Here is a 19,560-nt window from a genome sequence, read left to right as displayed (position 1 = left end):
ATGGGCAGTGGGAGTAAGTGTGTATGAATCAGTGCATGCACGAGTGTGTGTGTGTTTGTGTGTGTGTCCCTCCACCCACCTGAGTCCAGCTCCTCCATTATATTTATCAGGTTAAATGAGGTGCAAAAGAGGAAATAATTTGAGTTGGGCTGAAAAAAGAAGCAGTTTTACTTTTTTATGAAGTGGTTATTTATCAAGTATCCAACTGACTGCAGATTTATGCTTGTTTACAGTAGGAGAGTGACACAGCAGATGGTTGGCTGCTAAATCCCATGCTTGTATGTGCAGCTGACGAGTCGAGTTCATTACAGAGGAATGTGCCTGCAGATCGATTTACATATTTTGGATTAACAAGGGAAAACTCATCTCCAGGGAGTCAACTGGCTCTCTCACTTTTGACCCACAGATTCTTATTTGAGAACCTGATCATTAAACCTCCATTTGCCTGAATGTAGTGAGGATGTTTGGTCTCAATCCAAATGAATTTCAAACAAAAACAACATTTACCTACAGGGGCGGGACACACATTGTAATTTCTGCGTTCTCTTAAAGTTCTAGTTTTATATGTATTAGAGAAAATACAAATGACCCACAGCATTTCACTGTAAGTTACAGTATGTGACAATCCTTCCATAATTTTCACACCATTCTTGTTTGAAAGAAACAATAGAGAAAAAAGTCAAAAGAAGACAAAATAGCTTCAGTGTTGATGTCACATGGTGAAAAGCTGATTTCCTGGGTGCAGCAATGTTCTTTTAACAGCTTTTTAAATTTATTTGTAGCAGTGTATTAATGAACAACTTAATGTTTGTTGTGTTTTGAATGGTGGTAGTGTACTTTCAAAGAATCACACCTAGAGAGCTTCTGTTCCAGTTTTACTTGAACTTGATAGACAGTTACCGGTACATCTGTAATCTAACTTTGTTTGATACAATAAAATGTTTAAGTTGAATATAGCTTCTGTTTCTTTCACATTCATCCGTTGTAGGAATGTTTTATCTGTTCAGGCTGATGGCTCAGTTTACTATCAGCCACTTACTCCTAACCCAGAGAAAACTGGGATCTGATCTATTAAAATGTTCAAATAAAATATATTTGCAGAAAGTTAGGTTAAACTTTACACTGCTCCACAACACACGGGTTTAGTTGAGGCAATTTTGTGCTATAAATAATTTTTCTGTGTTAATAATTCAATATAGTGAGAGCAAAGAGCATGAAAAGGCATGCATTTTTCATAAAGAAGGCAGGATTTCAGAAGTACTTTCAGTAACAATTTCAACCTACATCTGATGCTCTCACTGACAAGCAGCTATGAGTCAGGATACCTCTGTTAGTGTACTTGACCTCCATAAAGATCCAATGACAATAAAAAGCTGCATGATGAAATGCACATTTTATTCTAAATCAAACAAAAACAACCATGTCTTGGAACATTTGAGAAGTCAAGCATATTTGGAGACTGAACAGTCACCCAAGACTGCAATGCCAGACACACAAACCTGTGCACGGCCTGGATTGATTACAAGAAAGCCTATGACTCAATGCTGGACTCATGGATGAATGCTTGGAGCTGTACAACAGCAACAGGACTCTGAGAGCCTTCATTGCAAAGTCAATGGGACTGTGGAAAACCACCCTTGAGGCCAATTGCAAACCAATTGCCCAAGTCTCCATCCAATGTGGCACATACCAAGGAGATACCCTGTCCCCACTGCCGTTCTGCATAGGTCTGAACCCCCTCAGCCAAATAATCAGACTGGCTATGGATACCGACTCAAGACTGGAACCACAGTCAGCCACCTCCTCTACATGAAAGACATAAAGCTGTACGCCCAGACATCGACTCGCTGATCCACCCCACATGGATCTACAGCACTAATCTCACAATGTCATTCAAACTTGAGAAATGTGGTCAGATGGAGACAAAGAAAGGGAGGGTCACAGCTCTAAAAACAAACCACAAGAGTCCCAAATTTGCCCATTTTTAAAGTTTAATAACGCATGTTTAAATATTTGTGTGTAGTTGAAACTACAACTAGAAACAATGTTCCTGTGTTTATGTGGCAACTTAAATTAATACCATAATGAGCTCTATTATACAACATGACCAGCATGTACAGTTTCTATTTAAATAACTGTTTACTAGTTTTAAAATAAGACAAAAGGACATTTTTTCCCCTTATTGCACAGCATCTTACCTTTGGAAGATGATCTTAACATTTAGTCCCCATCATTATTTCCCGCTACAAATATTGTCGTAACAAAAAGATTTGTGATATTCTTTTTATAAAAAGTAAAAAAAAAAAAAAAAGTGGATATTTGCAGTTTCGTCTAATGTTGTGTATCTCCAGTGGAGTCTTGCGTGGATTTCTCAGGCAGCTTCTCTTGTCTGGGTCTCTGTTCTTTTGCAACACTGGAGTCAGAAAATCCTTGAGGATAAAGAAAATTGGAAAAGGCATCGGAAAATCTTTGATCAGATTAAAGATAAAAGCATTAACTGTAAATCTCTACATGAGGTCGCTCTGAAATGTATTTATAAAACAAATCAAATCAGTGTGATGGAGCAATATGGCTTTGTTCTGGCCAAATCACTGATATCCTATGACAACATATCCATTATGTTTCTGTAGTAGAGGCCTTCATACAATTGAGTTTACCTTTATATGAACTTTCTTAACACGACCAAAGAAATGCTGCCAGTTTTCAAACTAAAATCACCCGAAATGCATTTAATAAAACTGATTTTACAACAGCAACCAACACGAACATACCATTCGATCCGTTCTCTTTCCATTTGATCTTGTTGTCTTCAGTGTGTCGAGTCCAAGTGGAGCGGAAACTCACCAGTTCAGCTGTGATGTGTGCCACACTCCACTGCAGACCTCTGGAGCTCTCCTTCCAAACATTACTGTAGACAAACAACAGAACGTTCTACCCAGAATTCATCACAAAGGACTACGGTCATCACGAAGACGTAGCTCAGTGAAAAACCTGAGAAACTACTGTGTAAAATATCAACAGGGTTGTGCATTGAGGTTACTCATTTGTTTAATACATTTGCAGTGGTCTCGAGTATAAATGAGTGCCTTGTGAGTTGATCTTTGAGAGAAAAAAAGCTCTGGCGCTCTTGTTTCAGGAAGCAGAAAACAGCCGGAGAAGAGGTGAGCAGCAGACAGCAGGATTTGGAGTCTCTTCACCTCACCTTCCTCCACTTATCCGAGTCCGGGTCACAGGGCACCAAATAGGGCCTCCCAGGCAATCTTCTTCCCTGCCACGTCCACCAGCTCCTCAGCTGGGACACCCAGGCGTTGCCTGGCCAACCTAGAGATGTATTTCCTTCAGGTACACCTGGGTGGACCCGGGGGCCTCCTGCCAGCAGGACATGCCCAAAACACCTCCCGAGGGAGGCGTCCAGAGGCATCCTGGCCAGATGCCCAAACCACCTTAACTGGCTCCTTTCGATGCGAAGGAGCAGCGGCTTCACTCCGAGTCCCTCCCGGATGTCTGAGTTCCTTACCCTATCCTTAAGGCTGAGTCCGGCCACCCTGTGAAGGAAACTCATTTCGGCCGTTTGTATCCGCAATCTCGTTCTGTCGGTCATCACCCAAAGCTCATAACCATAGGTGAGGATTGGGACATAGATCGACTGGTAAATTGAGAGCCTAACTTTATGGCTCAACTCCCTCTTCACCACGACAGAATGATTTAGTGCCCGCATCACTGCTGACACTGCCCCAATCCGCCTGTCGATCTCTCGCTCCTCCACTTGGGGGAGGACCTCTCTCCCAACCTGGAGTTGGCAAACCACCCTTTTCCGGTCAAGAACAATGGGCTCAGATTTAGAGGTGCTGGTCCTCATCCCAGCTGCTTCACACTTGGCTCCAAATATCCTCCGCAAGATTTAGAGTCACATTTCCTGATATTCAGACATCTTGCCTCTGATTGGATAAGAGCAACACAACTCTACCACTGACTCTGTTCGCTCTGCAATGCTGATATTTTATCTCCACAAATAACGCAAACCTGAAGGAGTTCTGCTGTGTGGTTGAACTGCTAATGCTAACGGTTAGCTTCTACTAGCCGAGACATTCGCTGCTGTCTCATGGAGCAAGTCAAGATCTTTCGCACTGACTTTTTATCTAATAAAGTTATAAGAGGAGATCTCAAAATGATTTTTTAGTCAATTATTTTTCTTTTTTGTGCTCCTATGTTTGTGTCATGCTTAGGATCAAGTCCCATCAAATTCATGTCATAGCAAATAATTGTAAAAAATATATACAAATGTAAAAAATATAAAATCCAGAGTCAAATTTTATCACTTAGCTAGATTTGAGCTCAGCTTTCTTTAAAACCATGAAGACCTCCAGAGGATGTAACATCTGACGATGTGGCTCCACAAACAGTTGCATTGGCAAGTTTTCATTTTTCATTCATTCTTTGTACACTTTTTAACCTTTCTAACAAACAAGAGCTGCTTTAGCCGTGTGACTCATCGCTCTCGCCGAGTTGCTGTACTTTTAAGCCAAATCAAATCAGTTACTCTCTATTTAAGAAAGTGTTTTTTTAAGAGACCACTTAAATAAATTATAGACACTAAACAAAAAATGAGGTAAAAATAATCAGTACCTGTGTCTATTGCAGGGATCTAAAGGACCGGGGTTCTCCTCCACCAAAGGAATAACAATTTTTTCTGCCATCTCTGTCAGCAGAGAGAATGTGGGATACACAATGAAGTCTATGAAGCCTGCAAAGTAACAAAGTGATGTCATTAGTTAGCATTAAAAATTAGTTGAGACATTTCAATGAGTTTGTGTAACGCTTCCCTGAACTGCAAAGACATTTCAATGAATCTGACAAGTTTGTTGAAAAAAAGGAGAAAAAAGTGATTTTATCAGTTATGAATATAAACACTATAAGTCACAAGATGTGTGTGTGTGTGTGTGTGTGTGTGTGTGTGTGTGTGTGTGTGTGTGTGTGTGTGTGTGTGTGTTGAATAAGACATACCAATCTGGGATTCAGCTATCAGAGTGCTGTTTCGATCACACAGAGGAGAGAAGGGAAGGCCGAGTTCTGCCTCTCTATCGCCCTCACAAAGATAGAAAACAAGAGAAGATGCAATGGCATCCCAAACAATCACCTAAAAATAACTTCTTGAAGGTTATTGTGTTCCAGCGATCTCCATCTGAAACTTCTATAGTTTTAATCCTATGCAGCTGAATTCCTCCCAGCTCTGTTGTCAGTAAATCATTTCCTGAAAACTAAAGTATTTGATGCTGTTTTTCCTCTCGCCAAATCCCAGCCTCCTGCAGAGTTCTGTGTTTTGATTTGTAAATTAAAATATGTTCACATATAATTCTCTCGTGGGGTTCCTTTTAGACTCTAGATGGCAGGAGGCTCACAGATGTTCTTTCAAAGGACTGCTTTGTAATTTACCACTCATTTCTGAATGGTTTCCACAGAGGGACTTTGATGCATATTCTAATGTTCAGGTGACATTTCAATTAATACTAAACTAATAATGCTAAGCTAATTATGATTACCTAAAATATGTAGAGCTCAAGAGTTTTATTTATTTTTGAGTATGTTAATGTCAGAACTTACTATGATGACATTAAGGGTTTGTTTTTTATATTTAAGTTTTTTAATTCATAATTAACTCATAAATTCTGTGACATCAAACTGTTTTCTACGTGTGGTTCTGTTTCCTGATTTTTTCTACATAAAAGTGAAAACATTTTCACCCAGTCTGCAGGATCTTCAAACAACCCCTCTGAATCTGCTTCATACCTGCAGAGTTACGTACAAGGTTTTATTACATCTGAAAAATAACAAATCCATTTGATTCTCTCTCTCCCCGTTTGATTTGCTGTTGGAGCTGCTAGGTTTTCAGCCGTTTGACTCATCTCTCACGCTGAGATACGTATAAATACAACATGGCAGAACAATATACAGCATCAGGTATCAACTGGGAGGAAAAAAGAATACTCCATTTCTAAAATTATGAAGCAAATTCTTTTTTTCTTTGAACAAATTGATGAGAGATATGGTCAAAGTCAAGGAAAGATCAAGGGAGGCTTTATGAGACTGAGGGGCTGCAGCTATGAGCTCTGTGCTCCAGTCAGTGTGAGAACTGCGCGTCTTTGTGAATCATTAGGAACATAAATTATTATGAGTGGTCTTTCTTAAGGGAAAACACAGATCAAAAGACAAATTATTATAGATATCAGTGACTGCATGAGAAGTGAGAACTCTGAGGTGTATGCCTCTGGCATGAAGGACTGGTTGTCGTTTCTTTGCACATAACAGCAAAGCAGAAATCTCAAACGACATCTTCTCATTGATAGGAACAGGAAAAAGTTTTTTTCATCCAACAAAATAAAAAATACAGTTTTCAGCTGTGTGCTTATGTGTTTTATCCTATGTGGCACTGTAGGGACTTTCTTAAACGTCATCCAAAGACAAACAACCAAGCCTTTTCCGATTGCCTGTTCATCTGTTTGAAAATAAATTGATTAACTTGAATCTAATTTTAGGAGCTTAGGTATGAAGGAGGAAAGACTGGAAAGAAAAAGGTCAGTTTGACGGCTGAGGTCAGTTCAGGTTCTTACCTGCCTGAAAAACTCCTCCATTAAGGATTTAGTCCAGCGAGAGTGCAGCGCCCAGGGCTTGGATGGATGGCTAATGTCTGCCGTGTGCAGTAGCAGAGACAGCGCTTTGGGCTTATCAATCCTGATGGAGACAAACATTACACACTTTCTATTTATGTTGTTGAATTTGTCGTGCAACCTACTGATTTTACATCACAGAGCGGCACTGCCATTTACCGTTCCTGCTGCTGTAGAAAGGCTTTCATGCATTTGACCTGGAGTAGGTGGGAGGACATGTCAGTGGACAGCACCATCTCTATGACGAGGGATCGCAGCTCCCTGTTAACAAACACGCAGAAATACTCACGGAGGACCTTGAATGACGAGAGGGGATTTCATCAAGCAAACCTGGTAAACAGGAGGAGTCAGGGCAGGTTGTAACCTCTATCGTTTTTTTCTTGATGGATTTCCCTGTTCCCATAGCAACACTGACTGCCAGAGGAGCCCGTTAAGGTGTACTGCTGTGTTTATCTTTGCTGATATCTGCAGAGCTTCTCAGTGAATGACAGTCACATACTGTGCCAGTGATATAACAGGCAAACAACTCCAGAAACTCTATTAGTCTATTGAATAAAAATTATCTCAAGCTCCAGTAATGATAGGAATGCCTTTAAGCTTTTTACCGCAACATCAATATGTAGTTAGACTTATATTGTTGGTGTACTAACATCGAAACGATTATTTTGTTTGTTTGTTTGTTTGTTTTTCTCCGCTTATCCGGGTCGGGGTTGCAGGGGTAGCATCTCAACTAGTGCATCCAGCCCTCTCCCCAGCCACCTCCACCAGCTCCTCCAACAGGTCCCCAAGATGTTCTCGGCCCAGACTGGAGATGAACTTGCTCCAACGTGTCCTGGGTCGACCTTGTCCGGCAGGACATGCCTGAAACACCACCCCAGGAAGGCGTCCAGGCGGCATCCTGACAAGAGGCCCAAACCACCTCAGCTTGCTCCTCTCATTGCAGAGCATCGGTGGCTCTACTCCGAGTTTACACCGAATGGCCGAGCTCCTCACCCTATCCCTACAGCTGAGCCCAGCCACCCTCCAGAGGAAACTCTTTTTGGCGATCTTGTTCTTTCTGTCATTACCCAAAGCTCATGACTATAGATGAGGGTTTGGATGCAGATTGGCCGGTAAACCGAGACACGAGCTTATCATTATCATTATCATTATCTTGCTTCCTTCTTCCATCCCTTGTGAACAAGACCCACTTATACTCCTCCACTTTAGAAGTTAGAAGGAGTGGAGGACAGTAAAATGCAGGATTTGGAGTTTTACTCATTATTATTCATGATATGCAAACATCTTGCCTCTGATTGCTAACAGCAACTTGACTCTTCTGCTGCCTCCATTTACTCTGCAACACTGAAGTTTTGTCTCCACTAGTAAAACAAACCTGAAGGAGTTCTGTCATGTTGTGGAGTTACTAATGCTAACAGTTAGCTTCTACTAGCCAAGACTAGCTCTGCTCTCTCCTGGATGCTAAACTAACAGCCTTTCCTGGTAAGAAGCCAAGAAGGGTGTGTCCATATCTGCTAATTTCTGTTGAGATAAAGACCTGTGTGGCTTTTTCTGACAATATTAATAGCTTGAGCATATTATTTCATCAGAAGCACAAATTCCATACATAAAACACATTCATTATCAAGTGTTGCCTTCCCTAAAATTTCACTATTTTTCATTTTTGTTTTGGTATCTGATGAATAACATTTCAGTAAAGCTGTTAAGCCAATTTTGATCACTAGAAATATTTCAATGGTAACAAAAACAAACAAACAAACAAAACAAAACAAATACATCTTACATCCATTCCTCCCGTGTTAAGTTCATGAAGATGTTCATTTGGTCTTCCTGCAGCAGGCGAAACGCTGCACTCACATGATGACTTTCTTGAACAGATCGATCATTATAGATCAACGCAAACTCTGACCTGGAAGTACAGACAGAAAAAAGGAGATGAAACTGGGACACAGGAAGATGTAGCAACAGGAGGTTTGTCAAACTGTAATGAGCATTAAAGTAAAGTCTATTAGTAATTCAAGGCTGAAGCAGTCAGAATGAAAAGTCCTAAGGGGATAATTTAGTCATTGTGACTGAATGCCTTTAATAATTAATGTTGTGCTTGAGAAGAAGTCTGTGTTGAAATTATTCTATTTAGTGAGGTAATTAGGAGAATTTTCTGTGTATTTTCATTTGCATAATCTACTTCATCAGGCTGTTATAATTTGTGAAAATTACATTTACGTTCGAATCCTCGCTAGTCTTTAAGATTTAAAGCAGTTTTTATACCAAATACAATCCATGAATTCACCAGTTAGAAGTTTTTTTCTTTGTGTTTGGAGAAGAGGAACATTTTTTGTTTATCATAGTTTTGCAGATTGTATCATATTTTTTATAAACTACATACACTGCCTGGCCCAAAAAATGTCATCACCTGGGCAACTAAGCAAAGGTACGAGCCTCCTATTGGATAATTACTGCATGGGCAATGATATTTCAGCTGGCAACAAGTTACCTGGTGCTTTGAGTTTGAGTTTGAGTCAGCGCTTTGGGCTTCCTGACAGGGTTGAGGAAGGCGCTTTATAAATAAAGCTTTGATTGATTGATTGATTGAGTTGCTTCTCATTTCTTAAACAACCACATGGAAAGACATATTTGGTGGTGGAAAATATGTTAGTCTGTCTGAGAAGGGTCAGATCATTTGCATCAAGCAGAGAAACTGTCCAACACATTTTTAAAGACTGGTCTGATGAGTCCAGATGGACCCTGTTCCAGAGTAGTGGTGCATCAGGGTAAGAAGAGAGGCAGATGAAGTGATGCACCCATCATGCCTACTGCCTACTGTTCAAGCCTGTGGGGGCAGTGCTATGATCTGGGGTTACTGCAGTTGGTCAGATCTAGGTTCAGCAACAGGATGTGCTCCAAGAATGAGCTTAGCTGACTACCTGAATATCCTGAATGATCAATTTATTCCATCTTCTCTGATACCATGAGCAATTTCCAGAATGACAATACCAGGATTCATCGGGCTCAAATAGTGAAAGAGTGGTTCAGGGGGTATGAGACTTAATTTTCACACATGGATTGGCCACCACAGAGTCCAGACCCCATTGAGAATCTTTGGGATGTGCTTGATGAAAAATTAATGCAGCACTGGATGGAGATAAACCTTATCAGAAGCTTATCAAAACATTGCCACTGTGAAGGCGGGCTGAAATCAAAGCTAAAGGCAGTCCAACAAAACATTAGAGAGTGACCTTTAAATATGGTGGCAACTTTTTAATTTTAGCCTGGCGGTGTATTTATCATGTTAAGTTATTAAAATAATGTTTGGGAACAAAATAAGTACTGCACTGCCCTGCCAAGTAGGTAATTAGATTAGTGTTTAAAGAGTTTAGAATAATTACATTCCAATTATATGTAGATATTTTTAGAAAAACAAATGTACACAGATTTTGTTCCTTAATAGAAGGGAGTGGTTAGTTCAGTCACCATCACGTGTGTGTAAAATCACAGATTTCTCTTCTGATTTTGAGAAAGTCATTTGTTTAGAATTTGGAGCTGGTTTAAACTTTAGTTGCGATAAGGCATCATTGTTTTCTAATCCCAAAATAAAGACCAGAGTTGATGGGTGCCAGGAGACTGCATTAGAAAGGCTAAAAATACTATTTTTCCTTCTACGAGGACGTTTGCTCCAGAGTGCTCCCTCCCTTTTCCCAAAATTTCATGAAAGCTTAAAAGAGACATTTTTCCTGCATTAAAAAAACTTTCCTCTGATTCTATTTAGTCACACAACAAGATGTTTCATTTATACATGAGATTTGTTTTAATGCACAACAAACAAGGTTAATAAGCTGTGTTCCACAAGGAAAGCTTACTTTGTATGGATGTGGAAGTTGTTTGTGGTTCCTGTGTGTTCAAAGTCGTGAATAGCTGCAGCAAAGAGTGACGCCATGACCTCCAGCTCTGTCAGCCAGTTCTTCATTGACCAAAGAAAGGAAAGAGAAACAGAAATAACAAGTGCATAAATGTATGTATTTTAGACCACTGTAATGTTATGAAATGGACTGATTTTAAAGATCCCACAGGTCATATGCAGCCAGAGCAAATAACCTTGGCTACTACATGTCTGCTGTCTGTCTTCCCTTGTCAGGAGTGTGTCAGTCTGCACAACTCAGCATTTTCATCAGATGAGCGCAACTCCAACAGATAATAAAGATGAACAGTAACATTCTTTCCCCAAGGTTCTTCACAGAGAACTCCTTTTAAAATGAACTCTTTATTCCCAGAAGAAAGAAGATTTCATGATTAAAGTAATTATTTTATAATAAAAAATAATAATTGAAGAAAGAAGATTTTATAATTAAAAATCAATACATATTGCCATGTATAATGATAAGCAATGAAATGTCTCATTAATGTGCTCAATGTTTTAGTATGTTTACTAGATGAGGTCATCACTATCTGTTCACACACCAGACAAGAAGTAAGGCTAAGTTAAGAACGCATGACACATAACTAACCCTGTCCCTACACTCAGATACTCTGCGTCTCAGAGCGTGTGTTTCTGAAATTCTTGGTAAGTTTGATAATAGATAACAGCGGGTATATGAACCAGCCACTCTGCTTTCTCTTCAGTCTTCTACGATTGTCATTCATGAGTTCAGCCACAGAGGGGAAGAAACTGTTCTTGTGGTGAGACATTCTGGTCTGAATGGATCAGAGTCTCCTGCCACATGGGAGCAAGTCGAAAAGACTGTGCCCAGGGTGAGACGGGTGAGCTGTGATCCGACCTAGATGCCCCAATGTCCTGGAGGTGTACAGGTCCTTTATAGAAGGAAGTTTGCAGTCAATGACCTTCTAAGCAGAGTGCACAACACGCTGCAGTCTCTTCATGTCCCTGATGGGAGCTCCAGAATACCACACAGTGAATGATGGGATGAGGATGGACTTGTTACTGCGGTGTAGAACTGCCTCATCAACTGTGCTGGCAGGTTGAATTTCTTCAGCTGCCTCAGGAAGTACATCCTCTGCTGGGCCTTGATGAAGGTAATGGTGGGCTCCTACTTGAGGTCTTGGGTGATGGTGGTACCCAGGAAGCAATACGAGTCCACCATTGTGATGGGAGTGTCAGATTGTTATGGAGGGAAATGGGGCTGTGTGCTTCCTATGTCCACAACAACCTCCGCAGTCTTCTGAGCATTGAGCAACAGGTTGTTGTGGCTGCAACAGGACACCAACCTTCGGCCTCCACTTTACTGGCAGACTCATCCCTGTCCAAGTTGAGTCCAAATGACGGTGGTGTTGACTGCAAACTTGATAAGCTTGACAGAGATGGTAATGCAGGAGATAGGTAGGAGAGTAATTTCATGTTCAGCCTGCATGACAAACTCAGAGTGACCCATTATTTTCAGAAAGAATAATTTAAAAATAGTTCTTCAGTGAACTACACATTTAAAGGCCTTCTAAAGATTCTTCTTTGAGGATTGATTGTGTGTGCATCTAGTTTAGAATGAAAATTTAAACCGTACCTAAAAATCAAACAGATATTTCAAAACAGCTGAAACTGAAGATATAAGATGTTTGATAGAGAAAGAGTGGTTTTCGCTGACATCACTGCTTAAAATCATAGCTACCTTATAAGTAAAACACCTGTTGCATCATTAAAATGCAAGTGTTATCCTTTGCCAGCTTTCCCGTCTCAACAGGGAGGAAAATGACCTTCCTCAGACCACGCTGGTCTGTGTTATCATTTATACTCCCATGGGAAACAGCATGTTGACTGAACCTGGTTTTGTATGAGGAAGTTGTGGAATTGTTTTTACTCCCTACGTTAAACAGCTTTCCACCTGAATCTCTACGGAGCAGTTTAGGAATGTGATGTGATGTGTTGTCTGTGCTTGCTAAAAATACCCTCGGAGAACGAATGTTCGCTGAGAGATCTTGTGAACCATGCTTGGGTATGTATTCATTTCATCTCTCCACTTTGCAAAGTAGAATTGAACAATACTATTGCACTAATCCTCTGTGCATTTGACTTCTCTTTAAGGTGACCTGGTATTATTAAAAAATAACCCAACAGTGTTCCTGTTTTTCCACACAACACATCATCTCTAATTTAATTGTGTCTGTCTGTATTTTATTCTCTTCAGTCATGGTCTGTTTAAATATTATTTACTGCATCCACAAAAATGGATACAAATGTAGTAAATATGGACATTACATTTTTAAAAATTGTCCCTTTACATAAGCTATTATGGGATATATTCTTATGCCATCATTGTGTCATCTACAAGAAAAGGTGTAAATATCGATAAATATCACCAGGTAATAGCCTTATCCATCTTTCAAGAAGCTTTAATTTGTTCAGTTCAAACTCGAAGGACATTTGTGTCAAACTGATATTAATGTTACTAAGTTTTGCAGGATTTTAGGTTTTTATTTTTTGTTTGTTTCTTAGGCAACATTTAAATTAGAGCAACTTGATGCATCTGAGCATCACATGAATTTCATAGAGCCTCCTCCACTATAGAAATGCAGCCCTATGCATGAGAAAGTTTGCAGAACAATTTGGTCTTCCTTGCTCAAACTGCTGAGCACTGTTGAGATAATGAAGAGCTGAATGCATTATGTGCAGACTGAAGTTGGAAAGCTGATAATGACGATTTGACTCACCAGCAGATTTCTGCTCGGTGGATTGCGAGAATATGAGGGGACTGTGTGTTCTGTTATACTGACATATTTGTAATTGATCTACAAAATAAAATGTGTGTTTTAATTTTCTTTTTAAACCTTTCACCTCCACACCCCAGAGGCTAAATGGATGGAAGTTTCTCAGAAAACCAGAGTTGCAGACCAAAAATGATTCATACCGTTGTGCAAAGTGGTCAGTGTGCACTATTGTTCAACACGATTAGAAATAGACATTGGTCCCCAAGAGCACTGATCTGTGAAATGACTCCTAAAGATATCAGAAGTTGTTGTTTTCTTTTTAAAAGTAAAAGCAACAGCTTTATTTATACCTCGTTTTGCTAAATGTACGTGTTTATTTAGAAAACTGCAGTTTGAAACCCTGGAACAGGAAGATGTAAAGTGTTGTGTTGTTCTTTAATAGACTTTGGCACCAATAAGAGAGAGGCCTTAAAGTAGATGATCAATGAAGGCATATTTGTGGTGAGTGTGTTGTACCACGAGTCCGGAGCGCAGCAGCAAGCAGTGCAGAGTCTGAGTCACATCGGCGGCATGGATGTGGTTGTGGTAGGGATTGTTGTGTTTGCAGTAACCTCTCTCCAGCGCAGACAGGAATTCTGTCATGCACGAGATAGGGATCTGAAAGCAGCATTACACAATCAGTACGCTCAATAAAATCAAAATAAGCTGACTGAGGTAATGAGGTTAAGATGGATGGCTAAATGGTGCATGTGATCTCCACAAATAATCCATACGCCAGATTTTCCTCTATTTACACAAAGAACACTAAATCCACAGCAATTATGTCACCATGGGACACTCAATCCATAAACACATTTAACATTGAATTCATATGGAACAACTGTGTCAACAGGAAACTGATATCATATCATCAAAACCCGAAAGACCTTAAAACGACTGTTAAGTTCGTATCTGGTGATCAGCTCAAAGACCAGAGTCCGTAGTGCGTGATCAGAGCTGGCCGAGTTCAGAGCAAACACATCAAAGTTCCAGCGATCAACATCCTGCAGAGAGACAGAGGAACAGGGACAGCTTTAGTGATCTAATGCACTCCTGGAGGAGATGTGGGATTTACTGAGCAAACATTTGAAACCCTGAGCGAGTTATGATCAGCAGAGACCTACCCTCAAGCAGTTTACGACCTCTGCTGGTTGGTCTGGCATGGCCGCGGTGTAAGCCCTCCTGAACATCCTGGAATAATGCAATGTTTATGTTGAGTTCAGTTTAAGTTCAGATGTTGATGCTGTGCAGCAAACTTGACTCGGAAGTTGTTTATATGACTCTTCTAAAGTCCCTGGAAGGATGTTTGAAAGGAAAGGGAAGGCTAATGTTTCACGGTGGAGAGTAGCTGTGGGCGTTTACTGTGGCTGTAGGAATTAAAGCCTGAATGAGTTGAAGAACTATTTGACAACTTCCTCTTGGTTTGACAGGAAGAATAAAGACCAACATAAACATTAGCACACCTCTCCACAAATATCCCAGCTTGCACCGCATGCACAATGCTGCGAAACTTGGGTTTCTCATCCGAGCGTCTAACGGGCCGTCGAATCCTCTGAGTGAAGGTGGACGCCAGCCAATCAGTGACCTCTGATGGCACGCCGTCCGACTGTAGCTGCTGGAGGTCATCTTCAGACTCCAGACACTGCCTGGGAAAGGACACAAGCCATAAAATAATGATATGTTTTATGATTGTTAGAAGTTTTTTCCTGAAAATAAAAGTCAGTTTATTAGATGAAGTTGTGGATCATAGAATTCAGGATAAACATTGAACAGTTTTCACTCTTTTCTCAGGTTAAAAGTGAAATATGAGCTTCGTGAACTTCCAGGGCAATCCATCTTCTTCCACTATAACATTTTCCTACCCTAACCCCACGTGGTGCATTTAGCGGTTTGTTGATTTTTATCATTCCTCTGCAGGTGATGCATCATGATTGTCTAATTACTGCTCTGTCTTTTAGTTTTCTCAACAGAACTTTGTTGAATAAACTGACTTTTGGAGATCAAAACACTTCAGTCACTCATGAATCTGAAGAAACATGTTCCTCTCAGGACTAAGGCATGGTACATTCCTATCCTCGCTTATGGTCACAAGCTTTGGGTGGTGACCGAAAGAACGAGATCATGGACACAAGCAGCCAAAATAAATTTTTTTCCTTAGGGTGTCTGGGCTCTCCCTTAGAGATAGGGTGAGAGGCTCGGTCATCTGGGAGGGGCTCGGAGTAGATCCACTGCTCCTCCACGTTGAGAGGAGTCAGTTGAGGTGGCTCGATCATCTGATCAGGACGCCTCCTTGATGAGGTTTACCAGGCATGTCCAAATGGAAGGAGACCCAAAGGAAGATCTAGGACACCCTGGAGGGACTATGTTTCTCAACTGACCAGGGAATGTCTAAGGGTCAGTGTTGGGAGTAACGCGGTACAAAAGTCATTAATTACGGTAATGCATTGCTTTTTGCTGTAATGTGGTAATGTAAGGCATTAGAGGAAAAGAAAATGGTAATATTTACTCGGTACAATTGTCAGTAACACAGTAATTACAATGCATATTTAAACCCAGAATCAAGATGTGGGTTTCCTAAAAATTCAAATTACAGGAAGCCTGAAAAAAAATCCAGTATCCACATATATGACGTCATTTATGGACTCAGCTTTGCGGGCATTCTATGAGCAGAGAGGACGCAGAGATAATGGCTCAAATACTCCAGCTGCATCCTGCGAGCGGCCGCTGTTATATTCACAAAATCGCTCCACAAAACAAAGTAATTCATTTGCGATGATTTATATCAGCCCATATTCTCTGGTACTTCAAGTGCTTTTCAGCTGAGTTCATAATCTGTGCCCCGGTGATTTCAACACATTGCTGCTGCAGCGCAGCACATATAAAGCTTTTATTTATGTTTTTTTTTTTTTTTTTTTTTTTTGGCATTCGGTAGATCCCTTTGGCTGATTAGTTAGAAATTAGGAAATCTAGGAAACAGTTTTTCTGGAAGACGGAGAAAACATGCAGCATGCAGGAAGGTTAGAGAGAGAAAGGGCAGGAAATTATTCAAATAAAATCAAGAAAACAAAACAAAGAGCTTGAAAAGAAAAAAGTAAGTAGATTTATCCCCAATACACATTTTTACCAATGAAAAGCAATAACATATAAGCATTTAATATTTATACATGTGATAGAATCAGATCACCCCAGAAGTCAGTCCCACATCCAGGGCCGTATCAAGGTATTGGGGACCAAAGCGAATGTACGCTTGGAGCCCCCACCACCTCACTCCCTGCTCAGTTAATATAAGATGGCAGCGTGCTGAGAGTACAGATTGTTGTTGCTTTTATTTAATAAACAATCATTTTAAAGCACTGTTATTATATCTGACTGTTTTTAACAGCAATCCTAGCTCAGACACCACATCACTTTCCACATATATGTCATGAGCTCACTGAGCGTCAGATTACCAGATTCATACTGAAGTTGTATTGGTGAAAGTAACTTAAAGTAATGCAAAAGTAGTGTAATGCCTTACATTTCAAAATCAGTAATATTGTAATGTAATGAATTACTTAACAGTGAAGGTAACAAGTAATAAATAATGCATTACAGTTTTGAAGTAACTTGCCCTACACTGCTAAGGGTTCTCCTGGAAGAGCTGGGAAGAGGGAAGTCTGGGCCTCTGTTTGGCTGCTGCCCCCATGACCCGACCCAGGATAAGCAGATAGTAATGGATGGATGGATGTTTTTAATTTAGTATTAATCATTTTTTCAAAACTGCTAAATCAATTTGCCCTGTTCTAATTCCTTAAAGCTCAGCAGGTGTTCTTGTAGACAGTTTTCACTAATCAGACTTATTTTTTATATTCCTCATTTACATTATGATAAACATAAAGTAAAACTGTCTTACCTTGTTCCATCGAGGTAAACGGCCTCCAGTAACGAAGCAGTAAAGTTCAAATTCTTTTTTAGTTCCTCAAAATCAACTTCCTTCTCGTCCAGCTGTTTCAGCATACTCCTAAGACTAAAATAAAAAAATAAAACACACACACACACACAATCAGCCTCTGGTTCTGTGATGCTAACCAAAATAAAAATATAGATATCTCCTCCAAACCTACCAACAACAATAATCATAAAACAAAACAAGTCAAAGCATTTTGGAAATGTCCTGAGACCCTGCAGGGCACCTTGTGTGACAGGTTTCTATAAAATGATCTGATGTTGGAGAGAAAATGGCCAAAACTGTTTGTTTTGAGTGAGAGCAAAGCAATCCACAAAGTCCTTTAACAGCAGCTCTAGAAATTCCCACAAACAGAAACGAATCATCTGGAAATAATTTGAGTGCCAACCAGTCCGAAGACAACCGGCAACAAAATGCATCATTAGTCCTGGATTTTCCATGAGAGGAAAAACTTTCCATGTTTAGGATGTTAAATAAACTATCTGGTAAAATGAGAAAAAAAAATCTTACATTGTTTTGAGAGCAAGTTCAAAATGTCTGATCAAATTATGAAAGAAAAGCTGCACATCTCCTGAAATCACTTCCTATATCCAAAATCAGCAAGTTGTATTTAAATTCTGTTTAAAACAGGACTTGTTTAACACATGAACGTGTTTATGTGACGAATAATTCCTCTGAAGCTTTGTAACTGACTACTCATGTGGAGCTGAGGCTGCACAGGGCCAAACAGCGAAGCCAGCTCCCAGGGATGAGACGCTAGCAGCTTTTGGAGTGTTTATCACACTGGCAGGGGCTTTTAAAAGCTGTCGAGTCATAAAAATAGCAAGCCTCTGAATGTCATGGCTCACTTTCAATCTCAAGTATAAGCTTTCACGATAAGGCTGTGTTTCTCTGTTTTAACAGTTAGGAGTCCGAAAGATTCTGTCAGGCCATCTACAGGAAATTACTCGTCAAGTGCACTCGTGATACGTTGTTTATAGAAAAGGTAAACAAACCCTCCTTTGGCTCAGACTTTGTTGAATCACTACACTGCCAAGTGTCACTCTCTTGGAGTATCTATCCCCCAAACATCGAAGGATCTGCTTTGTCAGCACATTTTCTTTTTTTAGTATTTTGCTAATATATCAAGAACTCTTCAAATTAAAACTCAAGTGACAATTTTAGAACTTGTATCAGATCAAATGCATTAACTGTTGACCATGAATAAATGACCCTTTGCATGAGAAACTACACCTAAAGTTGCTTAGCAAACATTGGAGATCTAATTTCTGCACACACTGGCACATCACTGAGTTAACCAAAACAAAACCACATGACCCTCCTCTGCAACACATTTTGTTTCCCATCGCAGAAGCATGTGTGAGACAAGGGTTCAGCAGAACAGACAAGTGGAAACTAAAAAAAAAACAACTCTTGTTCTAAGAAAGAAGTGAACATTCATTTGAGGTACATGCAAAAATAACATCTTTGATTGATATCTGTGAACCTGCAGCATATTTTTAAGTCACATGGTTCCACTTCAGCAAATATAAACTGGAGGTAAATGCAACTTTTAACAAAAAAAAAAAACACAAACAAAAAAACAAACAGCTCTGTGTTCTATTTGAAGATGCACCCATGTTGTAAAGTACAACAGAGGAGTAAAGTGCAGCCATCTAAAATAACCTGCATTACTCCTAATCCCACGTCTTACCTAGAGATAGGTATCTGCAGCTTTTTCTTTCGGATTCGCACCAGTTCAGCCATTCCGCACTCTAGCTGCCCTCTAATCGACCCCAGAGTTCAACAAAAATATAAAGATCAAAACGAGAATGGTCAAAATAGACAATTATTTCTGAGAGGTAGTACGATGAAAAGTTCTCCAAACTACCAACTCTAACTTTATGTGAGGCACTTTCAGCAGCTCTCCCACCCACTTTTGGAGGGACCTACTCCACTTCTCTCTGATTGGTTACTCTGTACCCAAACTGTGTCAGTGTGTGCACATGTGTGTGTGTGTGTGTGTGTGTGTGTGTGTGTGTGTGTGTGTGTGTGTGTGTGTGTGTGTGATAGTGGGATAGAGACAGAGCTGCAGTCTTTCTTCTCAGCCAGTGAGTGAGTGTTTGTGTGGTTGTGTACGCCGGTTGTATGAAGTGTGAGAGGGTTGACCTCACTCGCTGATGAAGTGTTGACTGCGAGGCTTTCAAGCCATGTGTTTCCAAATCCCAAATGAGAACTTTCCACCGCAGCCGCAAATCATGGAACTACACAGGGAAGCTT

At 40.2% G+C, this 19,560-nt stretch overlaps 1 protein-coding gene across 1 annotated transcript; it reads right to left on the bottom strand.

The window, feature by feature from the left end:
• Positions 1 to 2,278: 2,278 nt before the first annotated feature.
• On the bottom strand, positions 2,279 to 19,187 carry LOC107385307 (dual specificity calcium/calmodulin-dependent 3',5'-cyclic nucleotide phosphodiesterase 1B). Its single transcript, XM_015959109.3, has 14 exons — positions 18,995 to 19,187; positions 17,248 to 17,361; positions 14,819 to 15,001; positions 14,480 to 14,546; positions 14,243 to 14,359; positions 13,833 to 13,973; positions 10,523 to 10,623; positions 8,449 to 8,574; positions 6,825 to 6,926; positions 6,609 to 6,729; positions 5,005 to 5,086; positions 4,627 to 4,744; positions 2,772 to 2,908; positions 2,279 to 2,429 (listed from the first exon to the last, which is right to left on the bottom strand). The coding sequence occupies exons 1-14, from the start codon at positions 19,045 to 19,047 to the stop codon at positions 2,332 to 2,334; spliced, it is 1,560 nt and encodes a 519-aa protein (XP_015814595.1). The 5' UTR covers positions 19,048 to 19,187; the 3' UTR covers positions 2,279 to 2,331.
• Positions 19,188 to 19,560: the final 373 nt, after the last annotated feature.

This window comes from Nothobranchius furzeri, chromosome 3 (assembly GCF_043380555.1).
Source record: "Nothobranchius furzeri strain GRZ-AD chromosome 3, NfurGRZ-RIMD1, whole genome shotgun sequence".
Lineage (NCBI taxonomy): Eukaryota > Metazoa > Chordata > Actinopteri > Cyprinodontiformes > Nothobranchiidae > Nothobranchius > Nothobranchius furzeri.
Note: the sequence above shows the minus strand (reverse complement) of the source record. Positions and strands in the feature narration are given on the sequence as shown.

What these genes read in the sequence shown, in the direction of transcription:
- LOC107385307 (XM_015959109.3), bottom strand. Translation starts at nt 19,047, where the DNA reads ATGGCTGAACTGGTGCGAATCCGAAAGAAAAAGCTGCAGATACCTATC. An exon ending in TGGAGGAGTTTTTCAGGCAG is followed by an intron (nt 5,087 to 6,608) that starts GTAAGAACCTGA and finishes TATCTTTGTGAG; the next exon opens with GGCGATAGAGAGGCAGAACT. An exon ending in GATAGCTGAATCCCAGATTG is followed by an intron (nt 4,745 to 5,004) that starts GTATGTCTTATT and finishes GTTACTTTGCAG; the next exon opens with GCTTCATAGACTTCATTGTG.